We start from the raw sequence: 14,430 nt of genomic DNA on the forward strand, positions 1-14,430 counted from the left end.
GTTTCTATCATGTAAAAAGGTATCTTTTTATTATATTCAACCATATATTTGTAAGATGTGAAACGTTTTTTTTTTTTATGCAGTGGCATTTGAGGATTTGGTGTGTGTGTGTGTGTGTGTGTGTGTGTGTATGTGTGTGTGTAATATTTGTAAATGGACAGTTAAATTTATAACATACCATATTTTTAACGTGTATAAGGAACTCTTTTAAGTCAAAAATTAGGTTAAGAAAATATGTGAGTTTCTTATACATTGGTAGTATTATAATCCCTTACAAAACCTTTTTTTGTTTTCAAAATTTTAAGCTCCAAAAATTAGGGGATTCCTTATGCACATTAAAATACGGTACATTTCTACTCAGCATTCAGCTAATTAATTGCTTTGTTAGTGTTTTAAGGAAATGTCAAGGTGTCTTAGGAGCTAATTACCTTTGATGCTCTTGTCATGGAGAGAGAGAGATGCTGTTGCTTAGATCAGTAGATACCTGCATATTGAACATAGTTTTACCTGTGAGTTTCTTTTCTTTTGTAGCTGTTTGGAGAAACAAGAGCAAGTATTCTACAAGCTCCTCACCCATTTACACAGCACATACAATAAAGACAGTGCTGACTTCCTCCAGCTCCTGTCTGCAGCTATTGAATTCTTGCGTCTTCTCTTAGCTGAAAACTCTGAAGAAGAGGGTGAATTTGTTCGTACCTACACACTCACCGTTCCTGAGTTGCGTAAGTTCATCAACTGGACAATACGAGATGAATGCCATCCACTCTATGAACTGGAGAAACTTTTGGAGGTTGGTGCTGTTTATTCTGTCTTTCATATTCTTTGTCTGTTAATCAATCTACACGAGGAAATGCTATGAAGGAGTCTCTCTCTCTCTCTCTTTTTATACTTTTCCAGTTGAATGTCATCCCTAATGTCAAGTCTTTATTGTATGTGACATTGGAACTAGTGAAATCACAAAGCAGCTCACAAAACAAGACCCCCCCCCCACACTTCATCTAAATGTGATGTGGTATTGAGGGAAGTGGTTTAATGCCAGGTGGTGAGAGATTAAGGAACAGTCTTTCAAAAAAGGAAAAGGAAACGGACACTATGAAGTATATTTGCCACCTAAATATGGCTAACCTTTAAGGGTTAATGCTGCTGTAGCTTGTAGCTCCAGGAAGGCATCTCCTCCAGCTGGCTATTGACACACTTTCTGTGCCCTATCAGTATTTGCAAAGGGAAGTCATCTTTCTTATCTCCAGCCTGATGTAATACACATGGACCCAAGTTTCTGGGTATTGACCCGTCATCAGAAACTCGGGTCCATGTGCATCACGTCAGGCTGGAGGTGGGAAAGATGACTTCCCTTTGCAAATACTGATAGGGCACAGAAAGTGTGTCAATAGTCAGATGGAGGAGATGTCATCCTGGGGCTACAAGCTACAGTAACATCAACCCTTAAGGGTTAGCCACATTTAAGTGGCAAATATATTTCATGATGTCGTGCAGCTACTCTTTATAACTCACTCAGAAAAGGACACTAGTCCATGCTTGTGCTTTGAGTAGGAAATTTCCTGTTGTAGAGACTTTGTTTATAACAAAAGACAAAGACCATTGATATAAATATGTCTCTATCGTTTCAGGAGTGTGCAAAAGAAGAAGAAACTTTGGATACGTTAGTGGAGAGTTTTTCTGCTTTGATACAGTTAATAGAAGACAACAAGGCAGAGGCTTCCGAAACAAAAGGTATTGTAATCATCATCGTTTAACTTCCGTTTTCCATGCTGGCATGGGTTGGACGGTTTGATTGGAGACTGGCAAGCCAGGAAGCTGCACCAGGCTCCAATCTTATCTGGCAATGTTTCTACAGCTGAATGCCCTCCTAACGCCAACCACTCCGATAGTGTAGTGGGTGCTTTTTACATACCACCGGCACTGGCACCAGCTACATTTTGAATATTTTAAACTCTTGATTTTTTTGTTTTTTTGAAGCATTTAGTCCAAGAATGATGTGGTGCAATGCATGCAGCCTTTCAAGGCTGTCATAGACTGGATTAGGACAGCAAGAAAATATTAATGTAGTTAGTATTTGATGTTAATTACTGAAGGTCAGTATTTAAGTAGGATGTGGAATTTTAAAGGGGTGCCGTTTTGGCAGGGAAAATATTGAATGGAATCTAAATTCTCTTAGATCTCTTGAGTCAGGACTGATTTAGGTTCAACCACAACTAAATTTTAACACTAGTTTCTAGCAATAATTCCTGAAATTTCTGGTATTTTAATAAATCTTCTTTAATGAGAAATAAAAAGAAAAATAGTTAAGTCTTAAAGAGCTGAAAGGAATTGTTTAAAATTATTTTGAAAGTATTTAAACCAATAAAACATTGGCTTATGATTGACTCCATCTTATAATATTGTAACTTTCATTTCATGTCTATTCTCAGAATTTGTGGAGCCTGTGATGCCAGAGGGTGAAACTCTGAATTCCTTATTTAACCATAGAGCACTATTTGTTCTTACTGATTCCGACGACGAACGTCTCAACACTGCTTACTGGATGTCCCCCGCAAATTCCGATGATATAGATATAGAGTTGGATTTGGTACGTCTTAACCTTCAAGAGTTGGTGGCCAAATACTGCCCTGAATTTAACTTGGAAGAAGAATTAAAGAAAGCAACTGACACAACGCCATATGAAGGACCACCAAAACCCAAACGAGACAGGTTGGTTGGTCGGCTTGTTTCTTTAGTTTATTGTTTGCAAATTCTTTTATTCTTTTACTTGTTTCAGTCATTTGACTGTGGCCATGCTGGAGCACTGCCTTTAGTCAAGCAAATCAACCCTAGGACTTATTCTTTGTAAGTCTAGTTCTCATTCTATCAGTCACTTTTGCCGAACCGCTAAGTTACGTGGATGTAAACATACCAGCATTAGTTAAGCGATGTTGGGGACACACACACACACACATATATATATATATATGACAGGCTTCTTTCAGTTTCCATCTACCAAATCCACTCACAAGGCTTTGGTTGGCCCGAGGCTATCGTAGAAGACACTTGCCCAAGGTGCCAGACAGTGGGACTGAACCCGGAACCATGTGGTTAGTAAGCAAGCTACTTTCCATACGGCCACTCCTATGCCTATTGATGAAATAGTTTGTTCTCAGAGACAAATTCAGTGAACCAACAAACGCTTCACTACATCTTTGGGGAAAAGAAATAAAGTCTTGGAGTGAAGGAGTCACAGACTGTCTCTCAAAGACTTGGAAAACACAGTAATTGTGAAATGGTAACAAAGAACCTGTCTAGTACAGAATGCTCTGAGACATGTCTAATATACCTGTTGTTTGTAATACCCTCAGGTGTTCTCTCAGTTATTTTCATGCCATTTAAATGCTTGCATTTATAATTTTGTTATGACCAAGAAAATCATAGAACAATTGGAAGATAAAACTAATTGAAAGAAGTCAATTAATTATTCTCTATTAATTGTATTGTTCCTTTCTTCTTTTTTCATTAGACTGGGTCGTCGTAAGTCCTCAGAAGGGGTTCATTTTCCTCGAGGTAAAGGAACTAAACAGAAATTTGGTAAGTTGATGCTATTTTCTTCTGTGCCTTAAGTTAATGATATTATTGACAGGTAATTGAAGCTTTTCATTATCGACCAATAGATGCCATTCTTGCATGGTGGTATGTGTCTGACAAATCTGTTTTTCTTTTCCATGGCTTTTAGACATCCGTTTCAATTATCTTGCATTATGTTTCCTTTGACATAGAAGTCCTCTCAGCCCTCATCTAAATGCTTATTTCCAGTTGACACTATTTTTTCCATTTGTTAAATGATGATGATGATGATGTATCCATCTCCATATCAAGATAGTGCATTATGCATATGTCTTTTATAAACACCACACCCTTACTGGCACCATGTAAAAAGCACCGATGCTGGTACCACAGAAAAGACCTCCACTACTCTCTGGTATCTGGAAGGGCATCCAACTGCAGAAACCATGTCAAAACAGATGACCAGAGCCTGGTGCAGCGCTCCTGCTTGCCAGCTCTTGTCGCACCGATAGATATAGAGTTGGATTTGGTACTTGTATATTAATTATAATTGTCTTTATGAATAAAATGCAACTACTTACTGCTTCAGACATATTCTAACCAAATACAGCTTGAATATATATATATGTATGCATTTGTATTTCTGTAGGGGCATCCATCAGAGGTCGAGGTGCTTCGAGGGGTATGGCTTCAAATCGTTCAGACCCTTTCCGCTCTCGGCCCCCAAATACAAGTCGACCACCTTCCATGCATGTTGATGACTTTAACAAATTACAGAAGACAAACCAACAATTGATGGGGCCAGCAGGACTGAATAGAAGACCAGATAAAGTTAGTTTTTATTCATGTTGGATTATTTATCTTCAAATACTGTAAACCCTGTCCACTTATTTTCTAGGTTCTTAGTCACATTAGACTTCAAATTATTGTTAGTCTGTAAACACGTATGTATTTGTGTGTATGTGTGTAAATATACAGGGTGCAGTGAATAAATTGTCTAAATTACACAAAAATGAAAATAACACTGACATCTCATTTTAACAGATATGTTTACCAAAATTACATAAAAAATATCTTGAAATATTAACGAGTAAATTTATTCAACAAAATCGCCATTGGCTTCAAATCACAGCCTTCAGACGACTTCAGAATCTCCTGCAACTTTTCTGGACGATCTCCTTGTTTAAGTTGGTGAATGCTGTCATAATCCTTGCTCTCAGTTCTTCTTTACTATTACAAGGAGTTTCGTTGGTCTCTCACTCAACTGCAGTCTGGGGAGTTAGGTGGGGAATTCTGTAAATGTGTGAATTTTAAACATACACATACACACACACACAGAGAAAATCTGCCTTTTATAGATAAGTGATCTCATTGGCCAAATTCCCTTTCAGAGAACTTGCCTTGTTTGCATCCTCCAAACTATTTCTACTTCATTAAGGTGATAGGCTTTCTTTTTGCAGGAAATTGGCCGAGGCCGAGGCCGGGGTTTTGATCGTAATCAAGGCTTCAGTCGAGGCAGATTCTTTACTCCTCCAGGCAACTACCGAAGAAACCCTGGACAATTTGGTGAGTACCCCCCCTTTTTTTTTCTCTTCTCTTCATTGGATTGGTGGTCAATATACAACACACATACACAAAATCTTATCCTGCTGCCAACATATTTTAATCATTTACCTGTTCACTGGAGTAAAACATCTCTTACATCAGAAAAGTAATCTATGTTCGGTTGGTAATTCTAAACGGGATCCATACCACTCTGTGCTACATGACGATAATGAAGGTTTTATTTCATTTCTAAACTTTAATTTATTTAAATTTTAAGCAATTAACACCTGCAGATTGTTATTAGGTTACATGAAATCACTCAGCCTGTGTTTCACAGCTGGTTATGTTAATTTTATTTAGTCAATGTCATATGTTCACAGCTGGGTGTGTCTAGTGATCACCAGGTACAGTGACCACCTGGTACAGGTGATGGCCTGAAAGAAATGAAAGATAGTATGCTTTGCTGGGATGTGCAATGCCAGTGAGCATGTATGACAGTGTACGCATCTTGAGAGAAAAGTTGGGCATAAGAGGCATCAGATGTGGTATGAAAGAGAGACAACTGTGTTAGTATGGTCATGTGATGCATATGGATAAGGACAGCTGTGTAAAGAAGGGCCAGTCTCTAATTGTGGAGGGAATCTGTGGAAGGAGTAGACTCTGAAAGAAATGGGATGGGGTGGTAGGTGGTGAAGCATGATCTTTGAATGCTGAGCCTCGTGGAGGTAATGACTAGTGACTGAGACCATTAGCGATATGCTGTGTTTGAGAATACCTGTCAGGCAAAGTGAAATTGTAGTCATGGCTGATGCTGGTGTTATATAGCTGGCACGTAAAAAGCACCCTTCAAACATTGGGCCTCACGAAGACAATAAGTGACCGAAACCTTTGGCAATATGCCATGCTTGAGAAGATCCGTCAAACCAAGTGAAATTGTGGTTGTGGCCGATGCTGGTGTCGCATAAAAAGCACCCAGTACGCTCTGTAAAGTGGTTGGCATTAGGAAAGGCATCCAACTGTAGAGACCATGCCAAATCAGAGTGGAACCTGGTGTAGCCCTTCAGCTTACCATCATCATCATTTAGTGTCCGTTGTCTATGCTGGTATGGGTTGGACGATTTGACCAGGGCTGGTAAGCTGCACCAAACTCCAGTCTGATATGACATGGCTTTCTACAACTGGATGCTCTTCCTAACACCAACCACTCAGAGGGTGTAATAGGTGCTTTTACGTGCCACCAGCACCAGGTGCCATGACTGCGATTTTGCTTGACGGGTCTTCTTCTCAAGCATGACATAATGCCAAAGGTCTTGGTCATCTCTATGAGGCCCAACACTCAAAAGGAACTCAGTCACTTGGCCTTTGTGAGGCCCAACCAGTTCCAGTCAACCATCTAACCCATGCCCACATGGAATGATGATGATGATGATGATGATGAACAATGTGTTTTCAGCTGAAGATGTTCACTTTTAATTATTTTATGTTTGCTGTTGGTGATGTTTACTTAATTCCCAATGATGTCATTGCTTTAGTTGGCTCACTGCTTGACCCCATCTTGTGAGGCTCAACTTAGTGATCTCCTTCTCTAGTTTCACTTTTTATACCAATTATGTCTTGTTTTTTTTTTCTTTCCCTTAAGAATTCCAACCATTGAACTTTTAGAGTGTTTGTTGCTAACCATCCAACCATGGAGTTGAAATGGATCCTATTGTCAGTAATCCAGGCAAACTGAGGTGTAGACCTGCTGTATGGCTTCCCCACAGACACAGTACAATGGCTGCGTCAAAGAAATTTGAATTCATAAATCATATAAAAATATCCAACAGTTATTCAGCCCTCATCTTTCCCAGTTGAGGTCATTCAGGGAGTGTTAAAGAGTTGCCCTTTAATCTGAATCCTGCTCTTATTGTTGCTCCTTGCATCTTTCAGGTCACAACACCAACAAAGCCACACTGCCCTACTACCCTCAGAACACACGTGGCGGCGGCAGTGGTGGTGCTGGAATAGGTGGCGGCAGAGGTGATGGCGGCGGCGGCAGAGGTGATGGTGGCGGCGGCAGAGGAGACGGTGGTGGTGGTAGAGGTGACGGTGGCAACAGTGGCAGTGGTATGAATATCTACACCAACAGAACTAATGTCAGTTTCAACAGTCCACGCCAGTTTATCAGAGGAGGGTAAGTGATATTTAATCCATGCCCATCACTACAGATTATTTTCTATTCTCTTTCTCCACATTTAGGTTCTGTATAAGTTCAAACTTACAATTTTTGTAGTAATTATATTCCTTAATGTTATGTGTTTATTTCCTCTTAAGTGTGGCTGTGTGGTTAAGATGTTTGCTTCCCAGCCACATGGTTTTGGGTTCAGTCCCACTCTGTGGTATCTTGGGCAAGTGTCTTTTACTATAACCCTGGGTTGTCCAAAGCCTTGAGATTAAAATTGGTAGACAGAAACTGAATGAAGCCTATTATCTCTCTCTCTATATATGTGTGTGTGCTTGTGAAGACCTGTTGAACCGAGTGAAATCATAATCATGGCCAATGCCAGAGCCATCTGACAGGCACCTGTGCCCATGGCATGTAAAAAAAGCACCGTTCAAGCTTTGAACCTGATAGAAGCAGTGACCAAGACCTTTGGCAATGCACCATGCTTGTGTAGAGTTGTCAAGCCAAGTAAGACCGTAGTCATGGCTGACACTAGTATCGAGTCATTGAGACCCTTGCCAGTGGCATGTAAAAAGCATCCATTACACTCTTGGAATGGTTGGTATTAGGAAGGGCATCCAGCCGTAGAAACCTTGCCAAATCAGATTGGAACCTAGTGCATACCTCCCTCCCCCAGCTTACCAGTTTTCGGTCAAACCCATGCCAGCATGGAAAGTGGATGTTAAATGATGATGGTGTGTGTCTTCTTGCCTTGACAACACATGATAGTTGTACTCATGTCATTCATTTCCAGGAAAACATGTCTGGCCTGTGGGGAAATATTTTCTTGTTTGGAAACAGGTGAGGGTTGGTGACAGGAAGAGCATCCAGCCATAGAAAATCTGATCCATGAAAGTACAGAAAAGTAGGCGTAAAAAATCAAGAACAATGCACATGCATTTTGGTTTTCTTGATAATGGTTTGCAACTGCCACCCATGACATTCAACACAGCTGCATTTTGGTGACTCATTTCGAGGAAAGTTGAAAGGTTAACTGCAATTTGGGTCTCATCTGTAAACCAGCATGTCTTGGAATATTTACACTTACATTCCCGAAATAAATTTTCAGAATTTGCCATATAAAAATGACTTCTGTGGTTCAGTGTAGCTTTTGAATAGAAAAAAAGTTTTAGGAAAATAATTTTACATAAAAAGTAACTTCTGCAACGTTCCTCAGGTCTTTTCTCGTTTTATGCCCAGCAAATTCAGTGCATTTGTACATGTTTTCTTTCTCACTTTTAGTCTTGACAAACGTACAACCGTTGATCGCCGCACTGGGCGAGATAATCGCTTTTCTCTCCGAGGTGGTGGTCGTGGAGGAAATAATCTAGCCAGTGGCAGTCTAGGGGCAGCATTGCTGAGTGCAGCAGTTAGTGGTGGTGCAGCTGGATTAACTGGTCCTGGTGGAGGTGTTGGTAACAATGCTGCTGCAGCTACAGCTAGCAGCAGCAATCACTGGTTTGCATCAAAAGCTAAAGAGTTAGACATGAGGTAAATATTTTCTAATGACTTAACCTAATAATTATTACATTAATAGCGATCTGGAATATACTTCCCAATAAAACTATGTATATTTTAAGAATTAACCTTTTACCAACGAGAATTTGGAGTATATTTAATTGGAACTGAGATAAAAATGTTAAAACAAGTTTTCGGCTGTGTGCATTTAGGTATCATAAATACCAGTTTGAGACTTTAAAACAACTTGAAACCCTACTGATAAAACTTTGATACAGCTATTATTTGTCAAATAACTACAGTTTGTTTTAACTGTTACTATTTTATCTCTGTAAATAATTTGCCAATCACTTCGTCCATTATATTGTGAGGAAGAAATGTGACAACAGGTAATCATTAAATGTAATTAGTGACGGCCACCTGGACAGTATTTGGTTTAAGTCGTGGGTGAGCCTGCATGCTTGTGATGTCTAATCTCAGTAGCTAATTTTTTTTTTTTCAGCTATTTCGTTTCGTTCTTAGAAACGGTAGAGAACTGAAGGAGAGTGGAATGAGGGAAAGATTAATTTCCTAAAAAATCTTATTCAGTGTCTTTCCCCAGGGTGGGGGTAGCTGTTGAAAGTCAGTCTTGATCACTAATTTGTAAAATGTCAAAACACCTTAACCAATGTCTTCATATTCTGACTGTAAAGAAATTACTTTTAAAGCAGATCTTTTATCCTAAACAAAAATTTGCTGGAGATAAATGACTAAGGAATTTACTCACCAAGTCTTCAGCAACAGGAAAAATGGTACTAAAAATAACGATTGTAAAATATGTGCCTACATTACTATCAGCTATGAAATACTCAATCCCAAAGTTTAATATATCTTAATATTTTTATATTCACAGATTCCAACCTACTTTTAGAGGAAGACGAGAAATCAGCAGACATTTCCGTTCTTTCACAAAGTAATTCCATCTCATAAAAAACAAAAAAACAAATTAACATAAAGACAGTTGCAAATTTTATTCAGAACTCCGCAAGAAAAACTGCAGGAAAAATCCATTCTTTGTAAATAACCATAAATTTCACTCTTGATCTTTAAGTAAAATTCATCAATTTCACAAATTTCTTTCCTCCCGTTTCAGTCTTTTTTTTAATTTAATTAACTCAGAGAATTGAAAGTATTTTAATGCAATCAAAATTAATTTACGAAAATAATTATATTTACAAAAATATATATTTAATATATCTTAAATGGAAGTTGACAAACATCTGCATGTCTTAGAAGTGACCTTGGTAAATAAGAGATTGGAAATGGGGAGTGATACCAGGGTGGGGGGGTAAGTAAATACACAGCTGGACAACCTAACAGGGCCATAGCAGTAAAATCATGGGTGGGAGAGGTAGGGGATAGTTTATTTCAGGTCATTTTATCTCTGAAAACACTGTCTGTTGATAAGGGCCGGAATGGAATGTGTCCGATCATAAGTGCTACTTGACCAGACTATTTCACACTACCAACAGCATAAAAGGGAGCCACACACACACTGTGTGTGTCAGGCAATTATCAATAAGAATTACTGGAGAACTGCAGTTGAAGCTGTCATCAGAAATGTTGCATAACTTAAAGGAACAAGAGTTCGTTTGTTCAATATTCATTTATCCTTTCAAGTAAGAGATTTCATTCCACAAGATTTTGAAAGTGAAAGTGGGGGGGACTGGCGATAATGTCAATTTTATCAGTTTTGTTTGAGCAGTGACAAGTGTGGGACATTGACATACACACATATATACACTCACACATATATCATCATCATCATCATTGTTTAACATCCAGTCTTCCAGGCATGCATGGAAGACTGGACGACGATGATGAATTCTTTCCACTGGAAAGGATAAGGCTTCAAATTTGGGGGAAGGGATTAAGTCGATTCATTGACCCCAGTGTATAACTGGTACTTATTTAATCGACCCTGAAACGATGAAAGGCAAAGTTGACCTCGGCAGGGTTTGAACTCAGAACAGTGACAGGGGAAATACTGCTAAGCATTTCGTCCAGCGTGCTAATGATTCTGCCAGTTTGCTGCTTTTTCGGCATAAATAATAATAAAAGTTGTATAAAAGCGTAGTGAAGCACCCCCCCATTTTTTTTTTTTTTAAATATCTCTATTTGATCGTTTATCCACAGCCATAAGATTATAATTTATTGAAATTATTCAAAGTCTTCCGTTTTAGAAAGAAATATTTCCTTTAAGGACTTCAAGAGAAATTTCTCAGCTTCAAAATCATTATGAAGATACGAAAACATTGTCTGCTCTGCTACTAACCACCCTGACAAATAGTGAACCAACTCTCAGACCCTCTAAACTACATATTCAGCACCTGTGTCCCTGTTGGAAGGCTTGTACATCCGGTACTTGGACCTCTATGTAAACCCCCCTACACACATACCATACACAGTCACATGCATAATATTAACATAATGAGATAGACATCCCATGTGAGTTAATTGAGGGAGTTGTAAAGCTTCTCAACAAAAAAGGGGCTGGAGCCAGGGAAAGGAGTTGAAACCAATAACAGCAAAAATAAAAAGCACGGCTTAATTATTCCAATGGAATGAAATGACTAACAATCATAAAACCGAGGTAATAAAAATACTTTGAAATACCATCAACACCAGGATTCCATCATCATCATCCAACATTTCAATATTGTGGACAAGTGGTGGTGGCGACGATTTTTATGCTGTTTTGAAGGTAGCGAGAGGGATGCGTAGTGTTGTGAAGCAGTGACAGATGGCATCCAACAACAAAATAAATATTATGATAGTCATAGCAATTACATAGTGACTGATGCTGCTGCCTATCTCCAACCAGCTTCCAAAGTCTTGTACCAGGAAGAAAAATTGCTGTAAAAAAAGAAAAGAAAAAAATAATGAATAAAGATATATATATCAGTTTGACTGAAACTGGTAAGGTGGGGGGAGTTGCACCAGGTTCCAGTCTTGATGTGGTTTCTACAGAGTGTGTTGGGTGCCATTTACATAACGGCCACAGCTATGATCTCACTTGGCTTGATGAGTCTTCTCAAGCGCAGCATATCGCCATGGGTCTCAGTCACTTGCCATTGCCTTCATGAGGTCCAGAAATCATTTATCATTTGACATCCACTTTTCCATGTTTGCATTAGTTGGACAAAATTTGTTGAAGCAGATTTTCTACAGTGAGATGGCCTTCCTGTTGCCATCATCATTAAACGTCCATGACGACGACAATGATGATGATGAATTGACTTCAGTACTTTTTAAACCTGAAACTTATTCTATCTTTTGTTGAACTGCAAAGTTACAGGGATGTAAACACACCAACACAGTATCTGTGTCCCTCACCATTGCCTCACATCCAAAGGTACACGCGTGCATATGTGTGTGTGTGTGTGTGTGTATATATATATATGTATGTATATACATCTGACAGTTTTCACCTACCAAATCCACTCACAAGGCTTTGGTTGACTTGAGGCTATAGCAGAAACCACTTGCCCAAAGTGCCACATAGTGGGATGGAACCCAGAGCGCATGGCCACACATTTGCCTTCTACAAGAACAGGAAGACAATGACGTTGGCAATCTGGATTTGATCCTGATTTCTTAACCCCTGATTGGTTTTATTGATTTGATAAACATTTGGTGCCACTTCTAATATAATTATCAAAGAGTAACTTACCAACCCCATCACATCCGAGATAATTAAAACATTCAAGAATAAAATAGTTTTTGATGTATTGGTGCTGATGCAGAGAGTGTCCAGAGCACAGACCACAATGAAGAATGGTAAAGCAACCTGAAACCAGAGAGAAAAACGTTCTTTTATTATCAGAATCCGAAAGCAATTCTTTGTTAGAGATGTCTAGAAGACCGGATTGTTAGTATTCTTTTACTTATTTCAGTCATTCGACTGTGGGCCATGCTGGAGCACTGCCTTCAGTCAAACAAATTGACCCAGGACTTATTTCTTTGTAAGCCTTGTACTTATTCTATCAGTTCCTTTTGCTGAACAGCTAAGTTACATGAACATAAACACACCAACATTGGTTGTCAAGCAATGAGGTGGGGGGGACAACAACAGACACAAACACACATATCTATACGACGGGCTTCTTTCAGTTTCCGTATACCAAATCCACTGACAAGGCTTTGGTTGATCTGAGGCTATAGTAGAAGACACTTGCCCAAGGTGGCATGCAGAGGGACCGAACCGAGAACCATGTAGTTGGGAAACAAGCCACTTACCACACAGCCACTCCTGCACCTATTGGACAAAATAGCTTGTAGTCTTTAGTTACTTCCCATACATGCTGAGTTCAAATCCTTGAAAGGTCAACTTTACCTTTCATCCTTCCAGGGTTAATAAATTAAAGCAGCAACCAGTTATTGGTATTGACCAATCAATTCTGTCTTCCTGAAATGATGTGCTGCCAATGTTGGAAATTACGATGCTAGTATTACCCCACTAATCCCACAGGGTGGAGAAAAAGTTGCAGTAGAGAGGAAGATAGGACAAGACTGCTTCCAGATTCCTGCAAGTAACTTTAGAGAAGGCCAGAGCAACTGCGGCCGATGAGAAACAGAGACGAAGGAAAGAATCGCTGTTGTGACCCCTGTCCATTTAACCAAGCTTACATATTTACTCCAAGAGCGTCACAGCCTGTTTGAGGATTGGTTTACATTGCCACTTAAGGGCTTGCCATTCTTCCTCATAAGTATAGAGAGAGACAGGTGTCTTGCTGCAGAGGAGATACATGGATGCTCCAGCTGGAGAAGAGAGGAGAGTGAAAAAATAGATTTAATATCATCTCACCTTAAGCAGTAAGAGAGTTCCCATAGAGAAAGGATGGAACACTGTGAAGAAACAATAAACTGATGCAGGATCAAAGCTGAAAGGAAAGAGAAAAAAAACAAAGAACAGAAATTAGGCTTTGGTAGTTGGAAGAGATTGACTGACAGAAATGTGACTGGAGATTGACTGGAGGAAATGCGACGGTGGATTGACTGGAAGAAATGCAACTGGAGATTGATCGGAAGAAATGTGACTGAAGAAAGAGAGAAGCAATAGAAATAGCATCTTCTTAATGAGATGTCAGCCACAGAATGACGTTTGATTGAGTACAGGAGGGAATGTTCAAGACCCACAAGTGAAGCTGCATTCAAATATCAGTTCATCAACTTGAGAGACATGGGGCAAGGGTGAGAAGAGGTGAGGTGATAGAAAGGCATGGGCTACATATGTGGAGAGGATGAGGTGCCCATGGCAAATGATGGAGGGAAATATTGGAGATTCTTTATATTGTAGAATCCTAAAGAATGTGAACACACAACCATTCTTACAAAACTGCAAAAAAAAAAAGGCAAGAAATTTCATTACAAGACATTTAATATGGAATAATGAATGGCCATGGGCAGGTCAGGAATTTCCATTTACTAAGAAGTTAAAGCAATGTTCTGGAAAGAAATAGCCCCTGCACAAGAACCATAAAATAAAAAAGGGTATCAGGGTGAATAAGCTTACCTGTTTATACTGGCAATGTTACCGGTTCCAAAAAATGCTGTATACATGAAAAATATCTGAAGAAATTAAGAAATCATAACCAAGAGATGGCAATATGGTTGTTTGTAGAAGTTATCTT

General features: G+C 39.2%; 2 protein-coding genes across 2 annotated transcripts in view; one reads left to right on the forward strand and one right to left on the reverse strand.

Annotated features, from left to right (window-relative positions):
* LOC106870684 (protein virilizer homolog) overlaps window positions 1-9,873 on the forward strand; it is a 68,649-nt gene extending 58,776 nt beyond the window's left edge. Inside the window, exons 33-42 of the mRNA XM_052974140.1 lie at window positions 8-19; window positions 532-790; window positions 1,629-1,731; window positions 2,430-2,709; window positions 3,509-3,576; window positions 4,202-4,383; window positions 4,998-5,118; window positions 7,027-7,270; window positions 8,543-8,791; window positions 9,651-9,873. Of these exons, the coding sequence (XP_052830100.1) occupies window positions 8-19; window positions 532-790; window positions 1,629-1,731; window positions 2,430-2,709; window positions 3,509-3,576; window positions 4,202-4,383; window positions 4,998-5,118; window positions 7,027-7,270; window positions 8,543-8,791; window positions 9,651-9,714 (1,582 nt within the window). The 3' untranslated portion in view covers window positions 9,715-9,873. The remainder of the gene's footprint in view (window positions 1-7; window positions 20-531; window positions 791-1,628; window positions 1,732-2,429; window positions 2,710-3,508; window positions 3,577-4,201; window positions 4,384-4,997; window positions 5,119-7,026; window positions 7,271-8,542; window positions 8,792-9,650) is intronic.
* LOC106870683 (GPI ethanolamine phosphate transferase 1) overlaps window positions 9,744-14,430 on the reverse strand; it is a 49,019-nt gene continuing 44,332 nt past the window's right edge. The window contains exons 27-30 of the mRNA XM_052974141.1: window positions 14,313-14,376; window positions 13,605-13,680; window positions 12,471-12,587; window positions 9,744-11,653 (exon numbers count right to left, since the gene is read on the reverse strand). Of these exons, the coding sequence (XP_052830101.1) occupies window positions 11,486-11,653; window positions 12,471-12,587; window positions 13,605-13,680; window positions 14,313-14,376 (425 nt within the window). The 3' untranslated portion in view covers window positions 9,744-11,485. The remainder of the gene's footprint in view (window positions 11,654-12,470; window positions 12,588-13,604; window positions 13,681-14,312; window positions 14,377-14,430) is intronic.

Source organism: Octopus bimaculoides, chromosome 17 (assembly GCF_001194135.2).
Source record: "Octopus bimaculoides isolate UCB-OBI-ISO-001 chromosome 17, ASM119413v2, whole genome shotgun sequence".
NCBI lineage: Eukaryota > Metazoa > Mollusca > Cephalopoda > Octopoda > Octopodidae > Octopus > Octopus bimaculoides.